At 41.4% G+C, this 18,883-nt stretch overlaps 2 protein-coding genes across 2 annotated transcripts; both read right to left on the minus strand.

Annotated features, from left to right (window-relative positions):
- Nucleotides 1-1,136: 1,136 nt before the first annotated feature.
- Nucleotides 1,137-4,415, minus strand: LOC308321777 (extracellular calcium-sensing receptor-like; the record flags this gene model as incomplete). The annotated part of the gene is made up of 6 exons (XM_080772868.1): nucleotides 4,306-4,415; nucleotides 3,931-4,219; nucleotides 2,810-3,622; nucleotides 2,493-2,720; nucleotides 2,283-2,406; nucleotides 1,137-2,047 (listed from the first exon to the last, which is right to left on the minus strand). The coding sequence occupies exons 2-6, from the start codon at nucleotides 4,183-4,185 to the stop codon at nucleotides 1,137-1,139; spliced, it is 2,331 nt and encodes a 776-aa protein (XP_080628994.1). The 5' UTR covers nucleotides 4,186-4,219; nucleotides 4,306-4,415.
- A 2,404-nt stretch (nucleotides 4,416-6,819) lies between these two features.
- On the minus strand, nucleotides 6,820-15,435 carry LOC308321778 (uncharacterized protein; the record flags this gene model as incomplete). The annotated part of the gene is made up of 11 exons (XM_080772869.1): nucleotides 6,820-7,989; nucleotides 8,174-8,404; nucleotides 8,492-9,313; nucleotides 9,817-10,102; nucleotides 10,305-10,544; nucleotides 12,265-13,168; nucleotides 13,324-13,447; nucleotides 13,644-13,871; nucleotides 13,952-14,704; nucleotides 14,813-15,101; nucleotides 15,218-15,435. The coding sequence occupies 11 exons, from the start codon at nucleotides 15,433-15,435 to the stop codon at nucleotides 6,820-6,822; spliced, it is 5,265 nt and encodes a 1,754-aa protein (XP_080628995.1).
- Nucleotides 15,436-18,883: the final 3,448 nt, after the last annotated feature.

Genomic DNA, 18,883 nt, shown 5'->3' on the forward strand with positions numbered 1-18,883 from the left:
ATATATTGTGTTAATATCACAGTGAAAATGTACATAGACCCAGATGTTCACCCTGAGGCCATGTGTCACATGTGTGTAATAACGAAGATGAGGCAATACAGTATGTTGTACTGTTGTATCCCTTGTGTCTGGAATCAATTAATAAGGACATGTTGGCACCAGATGGAGACTTGTCAGTGTGTTTGTTTCTTTATTTATTATTATGTGTGTATGCATGTCTTTCAATGCATTGCGTCATTGAGCTTAGAATATCAGGGGGCAATGAGAGTCGGCCTGCATGTTTTAGAAAGATTTAAGGCATCTTAGCATTATATCATGATTTCGTAGTTTTATCAGAGTGAAATTTGTATTTTTATTCACAGGGAATTATAATGATGATACAAAAGTAATTTAGACCTTATTCACACAGCCATTTTACTGTTGCTTCAAACTTGGAAGTGCGGAATATGAGGAAAGATGATCATTTTAATCAGAATTATACCACAGCTTTTAATAGTCATTAGAACAAATTAATATATCTCTGCTGTCGGGGAGAAACCACCTAACTCCAGAATGTTCATTTTTCAGGAATCTTTTTTTTTTCTTTTTTCAGGAAATCAAGTTTTAGGTTTTGTCCTAAGCACTTTATAATACTTTCATTTCTTCAATATTTTTGAGGGGCGCTAGCCCCTTCTATGCCCAGCTTTCTGAGTTTTGGACACATTGGCTTGTGATTCATTGGCTGATCACCCCATAGCGGTGATTTCATTGGCTGAGCATGTGTCACAAAAGTGATTGGCCGGAATGACATTTGTGATGGTTTGTTGAGCACGGAATGTGATGTATGATGATAAGAGCGCCCCTCACTTCACATGGGTGTGATTTTTTTTAACCAACACACCGTTGTTCAATAGGATTGATTTAAGAAAATAAATAAATAATCTAAAACCTCAAAAATGGAGTTAGGTGGTTGGTTACTTGTTTCCTCCCGACAGCGACGACATAGTAATAGTGATTATACAACAACAGATCATATCAGAAAGAAAGACAATGTATTAAAATAAATGAAAATATACACTAGGAAGTCAAGTTTAGAATATGTACTGTTCTACTGGAAAACCTAATTAACTTAATGGTTAATAATGTACTGTATATCATTATTTACCATTAGATGTCTTCCCCATGATGTGTTTTTTTGTATTCTTAATTGGTTTCAATAATATTATATAACATTTTGGAAGGAAAATGCAAAAAAGCATTCCATAACTTGAGGCCAGAATTGCAAATATCTCCACAGCTACAGTGAACTTTCCAGGAGAGCTGACATAAGCTGGGATAAAAGTGATCCACACAGCACAGAATGTCAGCATGCTGAAAGTGATCAATTTGGCTTCATTGAAGTTATCAGGCAGCGTTCGAGCTAAAAAAGCCAGAAAAAAACACAAGATAGCCAAAAGACCGATATACCCCAACACAGCCCAGAAACCTATAGCTGAACCCAGAGCACATTCTAGAATGATCTTTTCATTAAAGTGTGTGAAATTCTCAACAGGAAAGGGAGGGTTTATTGTTAACCACAGGATACAAATCAGAACCTGTATCAGAGTGAAAGCCAGAACGCTAAGCCTTTGTTGTACAGGTCCAAACCATTTCATGACATTACTGCCTGGCAGTGTTGCCCTGAAGGCCATTAGCACCACTATAGTTTTCCCCAGAACACAAGAGATGCAGAGGACAAAGGTGATCCCAAATGCTGTGTGTCGCAGCATACAGGACCACTCTGAGGGACGGCCAATGAAGGTCAGAGAACACAGGAAACACAGAGTCAGGGAGAACAGCAGCAGGAAACTAAGCTCAGAGTTGTTGGCCCTGACCAGCGGAGTCTCTATGTGGCAATAGAAGATCAATATTGTGGCCACAGTCATAAATGCTCCTAACAGGGAAAACAGAGCTAAGGCAGTTCCCATGATTTCACCATAAGCCAAGTATTCAATGTCCTTTAGAAGGCAGGTATCTCCGTTTCTGTTGGGCCAGTACTCTGCAGGGCATTTCATACAATGGATTGAATCTGTCAGAAACAAATCAGAACAGTTTAGTCAACACAAAATTCAACATCACACGAACGCACATGCACACGTACTCACAATGCACGCACTCACGCATACTCACGAACACACACACACACACACACACACACACACACACACACACACACACGGCACGCACACACCAAGCTATACCTGTGTTTCATGAATTATTTTAGAATGCTAAATAAAGTACCGTATTATTGTTTGTAATCTCACCTGTTACATTGCTGATGGCACCTGCTGGACACGGTACACAGTCATAACAGCAGACTGGCTTTCCTTTTTGCAGGACTTTGCGAGTTCCTGGGGAACAGCTTTCACTGCATACTGACAACGGTACCTGCAACATAAACACAATATAGAATTCAACCCATTCCCATATCAGTAAAATGTGTGAAAATATGTTGTTCTGGTTCCCTGTTTTACCTTGGTCACACCACCACTCCAGACAGCTGAGATGTTATTCATCATAAACTGATATCTCACTGGAAGAGAGGCATCATATATGCCAATTGTAACTCCTTCCATTGTCCCCTTGTTAGTTATTTGTAGATTTACAAGTTCGTATCTTGCAGGAGAGTCTCCATTTCTGTCAAAATAAACTCTTTCCCCTTCCTTTGTGGTGAAATTCACATTGTGCAGATAATGCAAGACCTTTGAATGAAATTAAGTATCATTAAAGGCAACTGTCATACTTTTTTTAATTATGTGCCAGGAATTGGACTTGGGTTACGCCTGCTGACCTGCCAAGGCTGTATGTGTGTAACATCAGCACAGCTCCCATTGGAGAATGGACCCTGACCATCCTCACATTTGAACAGATTATCAAGAGCATGAGCCACTGCATAAACTGATTTGTAGACGTTGTTAGTGAATCTCAGCTCAGAAACATCCGTGAACTGAGAGTCAACATCTCGCAGGCTCTCAAAGCCACTGCACTGTGTTTTTTGCGCCTTAGAAGTCACATTCAGAGAACAGTCAAACACGCCTTCCCAAAAGTCTCTGACAAACTGGCTGTCAGGGAACTGTGAGGGGTGAAGCGCCCTCAGGTGTTCTTCCAGCCCGGGAATCCGAGCTCTGCTGACAGTAAAGCCTATGGAGCCCAGCAGGATGTGGTGACCCTCACTGGCAGTGAGAGAGTGGTCTGTGATCCAGGCATCACTTCCCAGCCACTGCAGTTCTGTAATATTCTGTTTGTACAACTCTTTTGCCAGAACCTTGATTTCTCTGTGGGACAAAAATGCCATGATGGCTGTGGCAGTTGATTGCCTGATGATCTTTACAATTCTCTGCAGCTCATGAACTGACCCTGATAGTGAAAATGTTTCAGAGTACTCTATGCATACTCCATATTCATATGCAGCTTGGATGAAAGCTGCCATGCCATTGAGGCCATATTCATTGTCAACACATATAGCCCCTACCCAGGTCCAGCCAAAGTGCTTGACCAGCTTTGCCAGGGCTCTGCTCTGGTAATAATCACTGGGAATGGTTCTAAAGAAAGTTGGATATTCCCTTCTGTTGTTCAGACATGCACAGGTGGCAAAATGGCTGACCTGCAGGTAAAAAAGTGGTGTTAACGAGTGGCAGCATATAATAGTAGCTAAGTTTACTGTTTCACTATTATACACATATATATATATATATATATATATATATATATATATATATATATACACACACACACACACACACACACACACACACACACACACACACACACACACACACACACACACACAATACATGCAATACACATACAAGACAGTACTGTATGAATTCATTTAAATACATTTAAAAGCTGTAATCTATGTATAAAGGTCAATTAATTGACACTGAATTCAGTTTTGTATCACTGTCTTACCACAGGTACATGAAACCTTCCGACAGCTCGTGCAAATGAAATGGTAGGACTTGATCCTGAATGCCCAAGGATAGCTTGCACAGTGTCACTTTTAGTGCAGTTATTTTCAAAAGAATCTGTCTTTTGTCCACTCAGCAGTGCCATTGCAGCTCTCAATATATCCATAGTTCCACAGTCATCATAGATCCTATATCCAAGCTCAACATCAGGGAGCATTTCACGGTTTCTATTGATTTCATTTATGGCGAAGATCATTGTCTGAGCAAATTTGAATTCTCTGAAATTAAAGCTTATAAGGCAAAAAAATATTAATACATTGACATCTAACATGCAAACAGATTCAGCCATATTTCACAAATTAGGAACAATACGTACTTTTTGCATTTCCGTCGTTGCGGAATTGTCTGGAATGTGTCAATGACACCATCTTGTCCTGTGCGGAATGAGAAAATGCCTCCAATAACAAGGTCTCCATCTTGGGACAGCTCAGGTGGCTCAGCCATGCCTTGCAACCTACATACCAAGTCTCCCCTCCCTATTAGTGTAACCAAAAGGGCAAGCTTCAACAATGGCATTGCTCTGTTCCACAGGTCAGGCTAAAGGATTCTGCAACATTTATAGTGTTTCAGTTGCAGGGGGAAGTGGCCAAGGTTTGAACTCTAATGATCAGGAAAGGCCTCAGGAGACCAGACACCTAACAAGTTACAAAATAAAGTAGTAGTAGTAGTTTTTTAGTTTGATGACATGGGGGGACGGGACGGCATTAAAGCCTACCTTTTTCCTATTGGGTCAGAGGATTATTTATTTATGGTATTTTGGTTTCTGACATCAAAGGAATATCCCATTTCCCTGTAGGTCGGAATATTCTTTAACAGTACGATTCTAAGAGGTGTAAGAGATAACTGTGCAGTGTTTAGACATTCAGTTTGGATCAATTTCTTTACAGGACTTTACAGAAAATGTATTGTATAGCTTTTTATTTTGAGATTAAATTGTTTAGTGGAATTCATATTTGATACATTGTAATGCTACTATATTGATCATCAAAAACATCTTTGCATATGGTCTCATTCCTCTAAATGAATCTGCCATAATACTACGTCCCGACTTACGTCCTAGTAGCTACCCTCGATCAGTCCCATTAGGGCAAGACCAGGGCCACACAATCCGTTGGAACTACTCCGGAACTACTCTGCTGGGACTGGGAGGTACATTTCTGGCGCATGGAAGAACTATAGGCTCTGTGGTTTTACTCCTGTCCGGGGCCCTCCTAAGTTAACCTGTACTCTCTGCTGCCCCATCTGGCGGAGTCAGGTTACTCCTACCGTACGTCTCACCAGGTCCAATTCCTGCTCTCACCAGGTCCAGAACCTGTGCGTTGCACCAGAGTCCCAGCACCACTGAGCAATGGTGGTGCTGCAGGCTCCACTTGCGGCTTGAATGACCCTCCTAAAGGTCTCACCGAGGGTTTGTTGTGTTTCCTCCTCCTCACGGTGGACACAGGCTGGGGCACCAACCCATACTGCTCCCGGGTGCCGTCTACATTTCGGCTGTCACCCGTCTCTCCGGTGGTCACCAGACTATTCCTGGTTGTCACGTAGTCTATTCCTATGAGTCACTATGAATAGAATAACTAGAACAAAAAAATCGCATGGATGCACCTGGGACCTCAGGATTAATCTGAGAATGGATGTCACATTATGTGAAGATTGTTGACTATACTACTAGACAGTACAGTCTTAGTTATGTGTACTATGCCCGTGTATAATCAGGCACTATCTTTGAAAATAAATGATCATCTCATTTCAAGGGAGTCCTCAATGATCCCCAGGGATTTGATCCAATAGCCTTTCCTCTAGTGTCTTAGGCCAAAAGTGCTAATTTCACTTTCTGAAGATATCTCAAATTGGAATGGGGTATTTTGCCATGCAGCTTGCCGACTGTGTTCACCATCTAGATTCATTGGATGATGACTCATTCCCCATGGGCCATGCTTTCATGTGTTTCATATTCCATTTCTGTTGGCTATATTGTCTTCCAAAGTTTGCCAACATTTTAAAATGGTGGTCTGATTGACCCCAAATTTGAAGCCCATTTGCTCAAAATACTTTAATGCAGTATATTGCCATGTCATCCAATAGGACACGGAGACGACAAAGTTGCGTCTCCAAAGTTTGCCACTCTGGGTGGTGGTTTCAAAAAGTGCCAGTTAAGTCCCCCAAAACGGCTAAATACTTGCCTGGGTAAAGCAGAATACTTCCTCATGTGGACACCACCTAAATCCGATGAAAGGGGGAAAGAGCCTATAATGCCTTCTGTAAATTCCTTTACCGTTTAATAATTAATTCATTAAATTAACTAATTTAACTATGTACACTATCTATGCACTACATATCTGTGCACTCTCTTATTACAAATTGATAAATGAACACTTAGGATTTTACTGTGTAATCGGTCGGTTTATTATATTGCATGTCAAAGTTTGATATTTGTTCCCTTCCATTACATCAAGTTCAATGGCATCTGTTTACGAGTAGTACAGGATTGTGCATTATCACCAGGACAACACTCATGTACAGTACTAGGCCTATCTGCTTGCATAAAGAACCTTTTTACATCTTATCCTTACATCTTATCTTTGTTTAATTAAAAGACACATGCCGTATACAATATACAAAAATAATACACAGAAACTTATGATTCTGAATTTAATAACTGTAAAGATCAGAATGAGGTGTAAATAAACAATACAATTATAATGCACAAGAACAAAACATTTGTTTATGTTCAACCATTTGAACTAATTTCAGTTATTTGAAAGCCTTGCATCTAAGAATTTATGTACGAAGCATATAGTTAAAAAGTATCATTAGTATTTTAGTATCATGTTCAAATTCCTTTTGAGTTTGTTTTACTCATCAAATGTTTCTTTGTGTTTTTCTCTGGTTTCAATAACATAATGTAACACTTGGGCAGAAAAATACAAAAAAGCATTCCATAGCTTGAAGCCAGAATGGCAAATATCTCCACAGCTACAGTGAACTTTCCAGGAGAGCTGACATAAGCTGGGATAAAGGTGATCCACACAGCACAGAATATCAGCATGCTGAAGGTGATAAATTTGGCTTCATTAAAGTTATCGGGCAGCTTTCGAGCTAAAAAGGCCAGAAAAAAACACAAGATTGCCAAGAGAGCGATATACCCCAACACAGCCCAGAAACCTATAGCTGAACCGAGTGCACATTCTAGAATGATCTTTTCATTAAAATGTGTGAAATTCTTGAAAGGAAAAGGAGGAGAGATCGTTAACCACAGGATACAAATCAGGACTTGTATCAGAGTGAATGCCAGAACGCTAAGCCTTTGTTGTACAGGTCCAAACCATTTCATGACATTACTGCCTGGCAGTGTCGCCCTGAAGGCCATTAACACCACTATAGTTTTCCCCAGAACACAAGAGATGCAGAGAACAAAGGTGATCCCAAATGCTGTGTGTCGCAGCATACAGGACCACTCTGAGGGACGGCCAATGAAGGTCAGAGAACACAGGAAACACAGAGTCAAGGAGAACAGCAGCAAGAAACTCAATTCAGAGTTGTTGGCCCTCACTATAGGAGTCTGTCTGTAGTGGAAAAATATTAGTGCTATAATCATTGACAGGCAGGCTCCAAACACAGAAAAAGTTACCAGAAGAATGCCCATCAGTTCTCTGAAGGTTAGGAACTCAATATCTTTCAAGTCACAGTTATTCCTTGCTTCAGTGGACTTGTACTCAGGAGGGCATTTGTCACATATTACTGCATCTGAAAGCATAAACGTGTTTAAGCTGTGCAGCAAGCACATCTTCAGATAGACCAGTAAGGTACTGATAGTTATTTTGCCCAAAAGGAACATGATGCAAGCAAGAGTAAAAGCTATGTATCCAGCGGTCTCACTTGTAATGTTGCTAAACTTTCCGTCTGCACATGCGATGCAATCAAAACAGCACATCGGCTTGCCTTTAACGAAAGCCCGGCGGGTTCCGGGCAGACAGCTCTCACTGCAAATAGATTTGGGCACCTGCACCACAGTGACAGAATTACACAGAATAATTGGCAATGACTCATATAATTACAATTATTTGCAACCGGAACACGCAACTAATGGTCACTTATCTTCATTTTTTAATTATTTATGTTATATTATTAAAAAAGGTGACCAAGAATTCATCAGAGCTGACAGATCACAGTGCACCATGACTTACTTCAGACTGCATGCCTGCCCAGATGGCACTCACACCTGCCTTCATTTCAAACTGCTGACCTTCGGACTGCGAGGCATCATAGTAGCCTATCGTCTCAAAATGTATGTAGCCCGTTTCATCCATCTGCCAGTTCACCAGTGCATAGCGGGCCGCAGGATCGCCCAACTCATCAAAGAAAACGCTTTCACCAATCTTGGTGGTGAAGTTCACCTGTGTCAGATAATGCAGCACCTGCAGGTTAAACATTTTGTGTTATCTGCTTTCCCATGTCAACATTTTAGGTTTGACACCAGACCAGCTCATTATGAATATCTGTACCTGCCATGGTTGAATATTATGCCTGTCTGCACAAGAGTTGTTCTCAAAAGGCCCCTGCAGTCCATCTTGACAGGTAATAAGCAGGTGCAGTGCATGCGCTACAGCATATGTGGCCTTGTACACATTATTCAAAAGGCTTGCGTCCGTCACGTCAGTTAAGCGAGTGGCTGTGTCCCACAGAGACTCATCTCCGGTGCAGGCTGCAACTGAGCCCTCAGTTTGAGCCTCCGGAGACAGGGTGCATCTGAACGCTGCCTCCCACAGCTCTACCAGTCCCCGGTCCCCAGGCTTGGTGGATGGCCTTCTGTTTGCCAGAAACTCCTGAAGTCCAGGGATGTGGGCATTGAGGGCAGCGAAGCCAACTGCTCCTTGTACCACTGCATAGTTTACTGGAGAGGCGATGTAGCGGTAGGTTATCCAGCCCTCGCTGCCCACCCACTGTAGCCCTGTCACGTTCTGTTCATACAGCTCCTTGATGAGAATGTCAAGGTCGGTGCCATCGGCAAATGCCACAATTACCTTGGAAGTGGACCTTTTAATGATGTCAACAACTTCCAGGAACGATTTCCTCGGGTCAGTCCTGTAAATGGCCACAGAGTACTCGACACACACCCCTTCAATTTCGGCTGCTTTCAGGAAGGTGGCCATGCCACCATTGCCATAGTCACTGTTGGTTCTGATAGCCCCGACCCACATCCAGCCAAAGTGTTTCATTAGCTTTGCCAGGGCTCTGCTCTGGTAAAGGTCACTGGGGATGGTTCTGAAGAAAGACGGATAATCTCTTCTGTTGCTAAGACATGCACATGTGGCTGAATGACTGAGCTGAGACAGAAAGAGAGGAGAGCAATGTTGTTCCTCTCCAGAAGTGTTTTCTATCCACCACCACCACCCCCGCCCCCCCCGAAAAAAAACCCCATTTCTTTGTATGACAAATAGCAAAACTAGTGGATGCACAAGCTTATAAATTGTCTATTTTCGTTCATTTTGAATTTTCAAATGTTGTAATTACATATTTAATTTGTGAAACAAACATTTATAATGTATCAGATCTAGTCCCCCCCCCCCCCCCCATATCCCCACTCGTGATAATGACCAGGTGCAGGGTTATGAAAAGTGGCGAATTGGATCCCCCTCACCACCCAACAAATCAAACCCTGCTTCTATCTGAACCATAAGTAGCTAGATGCTTTCATATTTTAGCTTATTTCCCGGTTCAGTGCTCATAAAGTGCGCAGAAAGTGCATGAATGCATATAGAGAAAAGCAAGATGAATGTGCATACGTCAGCATTTGAATGAGTCTTAACCTCACGTCCTCAATACTCACCACCGGTATATGGAAGGGCCCCATTGTACGTGCAATGCCTATGGTAGAGGTGGAGGTGGTTTCCCCTATGACAGCATGAACAGTGGAGCGTTCAGTGCAGCTGCGTTCCCCCACCTCATAGCCATTCATTAAGTTTAGAGATGCTCTGACAGAGAGAGGGATGCTAGGGCACGAGTCCTCGATCCTGTAGCCCAGTGTCAGTCCAGGCAACAGCTCTGAGCTGTTATTGATCTCCTCTATGGCAAACATCATGGTGTAGGCATACTGAAGCTCACCCGGATCCAGTCTGTAGAAAGAACATAGAGCAAATCACAGTATAATATGAATAATTTAAAACATACACAGGTTAATGTAATTCAAACTATCTCTATGCATCCAGTAGATGTAGTGGTGCAGTGCTACAATTTGAAAACCGGGTCATAACAATACGCTTGATAGTAAGACTTATAATTACAGTTGTGTTTGTTTCTTTAACGCCTCTTCCTTACCCTTTACATTGGATGATTCCTGGGTTCATCTGAAGAGTTGGGTCGACATCGACTGGGTTCTGATGGAAGGAGAAAATGCCTCCAATGTTGATGTCTCCTTCCTTGGAAAACTGAGACAGTTCTCCGGCCCCGTATGTTTGACAATCGCACTTAACCACTCTGACCGCCAGCAGAGACAGAAGTAGCAAGTCTGCTATGAGCAGCATAACTGTCTCCTCTGTATTCTTACTTCTCAGGGCCCTTTGACCAAACCCCTCATATTTAGGTGCTTGAATGAAATCTGAGTGACTATCATGTTTTTTTATCCACCAATGATATCACTTATGTGGTGACTGACAGAGCCATTGGCCAATGAGATTTTGTTTAAATTGGTATATTTTTATTTGTCTTTGGAATAACCAATGGCTCAGTGTGATCAATCTTCAAAACATGGGCATGTCTTTGGGGGAATTACTGTAGCTCAGAAATTATCAGATATTTTTCATCATCTATTTCGCTTTTTGTTGATATGGCGTTGTATAATTACAATCAGTTTGCGAGTACATAATATAATAACACATTGTAGGAGATCATGTTTTGTCAATACAACACAGACATAGTTTATGAATAGTTTATTTTTACTAGTGGCTTGAAAAGCACTGGTCTATGAATACCCATGAAAAGTTCAACATGCTAGTCGACATGCATGGAGACATGAATGGAGAATTTACGTCATGTGTCTGAGGAAATGATGATGATGTACGATGATAAGAGCGCCCCTCACTTCACACAGGTGTGATTTTTCTTTCTTCATCGCCTTTAATTGTCTATGAACATTTCCTGGTAAAACCGGAAGTGAACAGATCCATTTCATGGTTGCACCATTGAACTCCACACCCTTCAGAGAGTGTGTGGGTGAAATTTCAAACCGACAAGCCGGTAGTATAGAGACAATCCGGACATGGTAATCTTTTATGAAATGGACCCTTTGTTAAACCCCACCCCAAAAGCGATTGTCCAATGCTAGCTTAGCAACTGACGCTGAGCTGTCATATGGTCAGGCAAGCTTCCATCACCTGTCAATGTTATTTTACCCACCGCCGGCACACACACAATAATTTGCAACATTAATTAGAGCACCTACACCAAGTTTGGGGCCTTTAGCATAACATGTAACCACACAAATACGCTTCTCTGAACACAGGCTGCCAGGCCGGGTTGCCCACCCATGGCTTTGTCATTCATGGGGTGAAGCCGTCACGACACAAGGATTGGGCCCACTCCCACAAACTTTGGAAGGAGTTCCATAATATAGCCTGAGGCCTACTGTACATCTTGATCACTCCTGAGATAATAGATTTGTGAGTTTTGCACAAAAACCGTATTAGTAGTAGAATTTTTCTTTCTCATTTTGAGGGGCGCTATCCCCTCCTATGTACAGCTTTTTGAGTGGTGCAACCACTCCAAGGAACAGTGATGTCCGTGTCCGCATATCTATGTGACGTTAACCCACCCATGCACCTGTGAGCACCAGTAGCCATGACTTTTAGTACCAGTAGGGGCTCTGTTGTGCCAGAAACAGAGGGAGAGAGAGAGTGCTGCACTGTGGTGGGGGGGGGGGGGGGGGGGGGGGAGTTGCACCACTCAGTTCACACGGGTGTGATTTTTATTTGTACCACGGAATGTGATGATTTGATTGGCTGATCACGGAATGTGATGATCTATAATGATGTATGATGATAATAGCGCCCCTCACTTCACACAAGTGATATATTTTATACAATGTGGTTCAAGTTATATGCCAAAAATTTGATGTGGCCTAGATGTGGCCTAGGTGTCAGGTGATACCGATTTTTACTCATTTATGTAAACAAACAAACAAACAAATGAATAAAGCAATACTTTAGATAATTTAGCCTTGGAAATCCACACCACAAATTGAATAGTGAATTGAGATTTTTATTTAGACATGTTTTAGGACTTGGCCTGTGTTTTCCCCATCATGCGTTTCTTTGTGTTCAGTTCAGGTTTTAACACAATAATGAAACATTTAGGTGCAAATATACAGAAAAGTAAGCCATAACTTGAGGACAGAATTGCAAATATCTCCACAGCTACAGTAAACTTCCCAGGAGAGCTGACATAAGCTGGGATAAAGGTGATCCACACAGCACAGAATATCAGCATGCTGAAGGTGATAAATTTGGCTTCATTAAAGTTATTAGGCAGCTTTCGAGCCAGAAAAGCTAAGATAAAACATAAAAGAGCCAGGAGTCCTATATACCCCAACACAGCCCAGAAGCCTATAGGTGACCCCAATGCACACTCTAGAATAATCTTGTCCTTGTAGTATTCCATGTTCTTGAAAGGAAAGGGAGGGTTGATAGTTAACCAAAGTATACAAATCAGAACCTGCACAAGAGTGAAAGCCAGAACACTGAGTCTTTGCTGTGCCGGTCCAAACCATTTCATGACATTACTGGCTGGAAGTGTTGCCCTGAAGGCCATTAGCACCACTATAGTTTTCCCCAGAACACAAGAGATGGAGAGAACAAAAGTGATCCCAAATGCTGTGTGTCGCAGCATACAGGACCAGTCAGACGGGCGGCCAATGAAGGTCAGAGAACATAAGAAACACAATGTCAATGAAAAGAGCAGCAGGAAACTCAGCTCAGAGTTGTTAGCCCTGACCAAAGGTGTATCTTTTCTAATAAAGAATATGGTGGCCACACTTAAAGTCAGGAGTACCCCAAACAAAGAGAAAAACACTAACACCTTGCCCATAACCTCAGCAAAGGACAGGAACTCAACTGTTTTTAGTACACATTTATCTTTGTTTTGATTGGACCAATATTCTTCGGTACACTTGGTGCAGCCATTAGCATCTGTAATGGAAAGTCTGTTAGTAGCACTGCAATGAATCAAATATAGATAGCGCCGGACAGAGATCGTATCATGGCGATCTTCAACAAGATACAAAGGCAGTGACAAGCAAATGTTATGCCCATGTGAACACATGTCAGGTTGATTGCACTTATACCTGTGGTGTTGCTGATTTCTCCCTCCGCACATGGGATACAGTCATAGCAGCAGACCGGCTTGCCCTTCTGGAGAACCTTGTGAGTTCCTGGGAGACAGCTCTCGCTGCACACAGAGACAGGCAACTTTGACAGAGACAGACAGAGAGTGGGCATAGTTTGATATGACTCAGTACATTCATTATGTCAAAATTAATGCAATTGATGACATGACAATGCATAATCACTGGTAATTATGCAGTTTTACCATTAGGTACTACATTACATTTAATGAGGGTATTATAATTATTGTCATATGTTGTATTATTATTAGAAACTTTGCCTCTGTCTTTCCATTAGGCCACATTATGGCTTCTGTTCTGAGGACAAACTTCTGTCCAGTGGGTAAAGAGGCATCGTAGTAGCCCACTGGTTTAAACTGCACTGAGCCGTCATGTCCACGCTGCCAGTTAACAACCTCATAACGGGCCACAGCTGCTCCAGTATTGTCAAACCACACTCTGTCGCCATTCTTAATGGTGAAATTCACCTGTTTGAGAGACTCCAGTACCTAGTCAAGAAATACATCACTGATTATCTTTACTTTGTAAATACTTTTTTTTAATAGTGAGCTCATTTGACCTCAATTACCTGTGAGGGTGAAGGTTTCACTGTCTTGTCACACCCCTGACTTGTGCACTTAAGTAAACTGTGTAGAGAATGGGCGACAGCGTAAATGGCTTTGTAGATATTGCCAGAATATCTCAGCTCTGCCACGTCTTCATTGTAATCTTTTAGCTCGATCAGATCCTGGTTGTCCTTACAAGGTACCTTTACTGTCATGCTGTCTTTTGTTGTCTCTGTGCACTGAAATGCTGTCTCCCAGAAACGCTTCATTACAAAATCTGTAAACCCATTAATATTGGCCTTTTGCACAGCAAAGCCCAGAGCGCCCCCCAACACACTGAAACTGTTGGGGGTCACCAGGCTGTCGGCAGTGATCCATGCCTCCACACCAATAAACTGCAGGCCTGTGATATTATGGAGGCTCAGTTGCTCCAGGAGATTGTTCATCTCTACATGTGCAAGAAAACCTACAATGACCCGGGCTGTGCTCTTGCGAATCACTTCTACCACCTTCAGCAGCTTTTCTGGTTCTGTCCTGTGGAACTTTTCTCTATACTCCACACATACTCCTTCATCCTGGGCTGCAGAAAGGAAGATGGCCATGCCATTATTGCCATAGTCACTGTCACTATTAATTGCCCCCACCCAGCTCCAGCCAAAGTGTTTGACTAGCTGGGCAAGAGCTCGGCTCTGGTAGAGGTCACTGGCAATGGTGCGGAAGAAAGAGGGATATTGTTTCCTGTTGCTCAGACACTCGCATGTTGCTGAATGACTGATCTGTGAAACGGAGTACGAGAATAGTGGAAAGATAAGAATAATGTTGTGCATGCCATGTGCAAAATAACTGTACTACTGTATCTTACTGTTGATATCTCTCTTTCTCACCACGGGTATTTTGAAAGGCCCTGTGGTGCGTGCTAGCACTATGGTTGAAGAGGATTCAGACTCCCCGATGATGGCATGAACAGCTGATTGCCCAGAGCACACTTTTCCCGTAGTCCTGTCCTCACCATTCATTAGAGCCATGGCTGCACGCATAGAAGACCGCGTTGAACCACAGTTGTCATAGATACGATACCCAATAGAAACATTGGAAAGAAGAAAGTCACTGTTGTTGATTTCCTCTATGGCAAATATCATGGTCTGAGCAAATCGAAACTCTCTGAGATTCACACTGCAAAGAACAGAATTGACACATGGACAGCAGTTTTGATTTGTGAATAGATCAACATGGATCCAAAATCTTAATGTTTGACGAATTTCAGTGGCTGATGTTAAAACATACCATACCTGGAACATGTAAGACGTGTAGGAGTGTCAGTGAAGGAGAGTGGGGGTTCTGTGATTTTGCTGTGGATGGAGAAGGCTCCTCCGATGGTGACATCTCCTTCTTTGGACAGCAGTGGGATTTCTGGACTCCCCCGTATCTGACAGAAAGGAGTCTCTTGGTCTTCCCTCAAAGCTCCCACTAGGCCCAGGATGACAAGCCTCAGACCCACCGATAACATCTTGTAAACACTATACCCTGACAAGGCAGCGCCAAACTCACCACTGTCAGAGTGGTCTCCTGCATTTTATTATCTTAAACGTTGCTCACTGGCATCTTGCTAGCCAATCAGTGACAAGTGTGCTTGGGCTATCTCCATGGAGTATTATGAAACGTGCACGTGATTAATGTGCCATAGCTGCTATGAGTTTTACAGTAGGGTGGCATAATGACAGGAAAGCATGTCCTACAGTATGTGATATTGATCATGTGATCACGTGTAGAAAATCATCAAGTCTATTGTGTGTATTAAATAAAAATGTTGCAGCCGGTGTGTAGGGTCATTGAGGACCCATATCACCAGAACCATGGACATTTTGTGGAGTTGTGGTCCCATCGAAACAGGACAAAATACCAACTCATTGTGGGCAAGACAGAAAGAACACAAAGAACAATACTTGTTTATGTTCATTTTGCCTTCTATTTTTCACCCGTCTGGAACCATTGTAACCATGTAGATATTTTAGGACAGTAGTCCTAAAAGATCAGTCATTGTCTCTGTAATCATAATACACCAGGTGGCATATCGGGTAGGCCTGAGTAAGTTGGGTGCTCAGTATTAGTATATGTTTAGTATATAGCATAATCTGATGATACTGTAGCTATATCATATAGTGTTCATATGGTTACAATTATTTTATTTTATGTTTAGTCTGAACTGTACACATGGGACACACATGTGGAAATAGCTAAGAGACCTTTCTGTTGTACAGTTTATAGCAAAAGCAAGATCCACACAGAAGAAAACCCTTTACTTTACTACAATAAAGCTGATTCAGATTCTAATTCACATTGGCGTGTTTAGAATTTATATGCTGTGCAATGAAACTATTGTAGTGTCTCATAAGAGACATCCTGTATTATGAGCAGGAATTAACCTAAATACTAACTAAACCTTCCTTGAACATCAGTTGATTCCTATATTCTTCTCTTTGGGCTCCTCATTCTGATTCACTTAAAGAAATCAGAATATCAATTATGCATTTGAGATTTGACCTGCATAGTCAAATTGCCAGTTTTAGCTACATATCATTATACAAATAATTATAATAATAATAAATATAGCTGCAAGCAGCGATAAGGCGGGATCAAGCAATAAGGCAATAAGCAATAAGAACAATATGCACAAATAAGCCATAGAAAAATGGAAGACTAAACTTGAGAAAAAGACCATGGAATTGTGACTGTTTTTTTACTGTGGGGTAGCAGGGTTCTTGAAGACTCATACACTGAGTTGGCGGTGCCCGGATTTGAACCCATGACCTTGTGTTTCAAAGGTAAGAGCTCTCTACCTACCGAGCTAATTGGATACAATCAGTTCTTCTATTGTTAACAGCAAAATCATTCAGTGTTTTTGATGACAATTATGTGTCCTGCCTTTGGGCATGTCATTATGGATTACTACAGTGTGTTCGCTGTTCCAGGCAGAAAATCAGGTATAAGCATTTTTCAGCTCAAAACTGCTCAAAATGGGTTTCATTTTCAAATAAATGCTATAGCGCCCCCCTTTGGCCAATTAGAGTAAGACTGGTTTCAGTGCAATTTGGCATGACCCTCTATCATACTGTAAACTAAAGTGTCATAAGCATATGACGCTGCATGTATGCATTAGGGGCAGTAGAAGAATTTTCACAAAACGGCAATTTTCATTGGCTCATAAAACTTTTTCACTTAAAAACAATTTACTATGTTTTTTTGTCCGTATAGGTCCAAAGTTCACGTGTAGAAGTTTTCGTGCATTTTGATCAAAGATCCTGGGAGGAGATAGATTGTAACTGTTTTTCATATAATTCAAAATGGCGGGTGATCTAAAGGTCTAAAGTCAGAGCACGAAAGTTACTTATTAATTAATATTACAAATTATATTACAATGAATGTAGTACTAGTTGCCATTATAAATTTATATGCTATCTAGAAGATCTACCAAACAATGTATTGTACTGAGACCAATAAAATTACTACTAAATTACTAATTAATGTGTTCATGAAAACACATAAATGGTGGTAACATATTCATGGTAAATTAAAAATGGCAAATGATTTTGGCATGTTTTCATATCAAGAAAAAATATTTTACTCTATACATGTTACAACATCATTGTGGGGGAATTAGACAAATAATTAAATCAGAATGGCTGAGTTAGCAAGTGGTATTTAATCAGTGTAATTGTAACATTTTAAATGACCTGTTGACATGCCTGTTGAGGTGTGAGTTAATTAAAAATAACATGTTTGCGTGTTTGTGGAGCTGCCCGTTAGATTACATCACTCAGCTAAGGGAGCAGAGCTTACTGCAGGAACACATCTGGTGGTTTGAAGATGCCTCAGGCTCCTTACTTGTTTTCCCTCTCACCCCAGGTACTTTAATTAGCTAACTGCTTCCCGCCTGAATTTAAAGTCCTAATTCTCCACTCTTTAGTGTTTTCCATCTCAGTTCCCACTGGACCCTGCTGTTCAGGTCTGTTGCATCATGGGCCTGCAGGAAATGCTATCATCTCTAATGTATTTTATTTTGGCGACATTAACCTATAGCGTCCCTAATCTGGGGCGAACATTCAGTGAAAATAGCAGATCTACAAGCTCGCAATGCATCGTGGTGCAATGCGTTGTGTAGAGGGAAATACTAGTGGGCCAATACTAGTATACATACAGCTAAATGGTTTGATATCAATAAACTGTCACTAAACTTAAGAAAAACAAAAGTATTATTGTGTGGTAATAGATCAATTCACACGTTAAAATCATCATGTAAAATGTGTTTGATAATAAGTTTTGGGGTATTATAATTGATAACCAGTATAAGACGCGCAAACGCGGGAAGCGAACGCAGCTGAGACCCTGCAGATCATGTCTGTCTGTCTGTGTGTCTGTCCCGCTGTTACTGTATATGTGGACCTGGCCCCTTTTGTGCCCATATATGGAGCTGAGTGGACCTGGCCCCTTTTGTGCCCATATATGGAGCTGAGTGATTGCTGATGCAACACACTCCATATTTGGATAGCGGGACAGACAGACAGACACACAGACACACAGACAGACATGATCTGCTAGGTCTCATAGTAAGTGCTCACTGCATTCGCAATCACTGCGTTCGCAATTAACTGTAAACCGCATATAAACAACTTAAGGAGAAAACATTCCAAAACTTTTGCTATAATGTATTTTAAACCAGAAACCACTATACATTCCCTCGTACTGCCATACATCAGTTACTGTGCGCAAGTATGGGGGAACAACTTCAAAACAATTATCAAGCCAATATATAATAATTTATATATTATATTTATACTATAATCTTTTACTATGACATAAAATATAATTGACGATATACCGGTAATATACTAAATAACTATGTTACTTTTACTTGCTTTTATTTATTTTTGTAAATCCAAGTGATTTCTTTTCTCTCT

Source organism: Protomyctophum bolini (genome assembly GCF_963924005.1).
Source record: "Protomyctophum bolini genome assembly, chromosome: 9".
NCBI classification, from domain to species: domain Eukaryota; kingdom Metazoa; phylum Chordata; class Actinopteri; order Myctophiformes; family Myctophidae; genus Protomyctophum; species Protomyctophum bolini.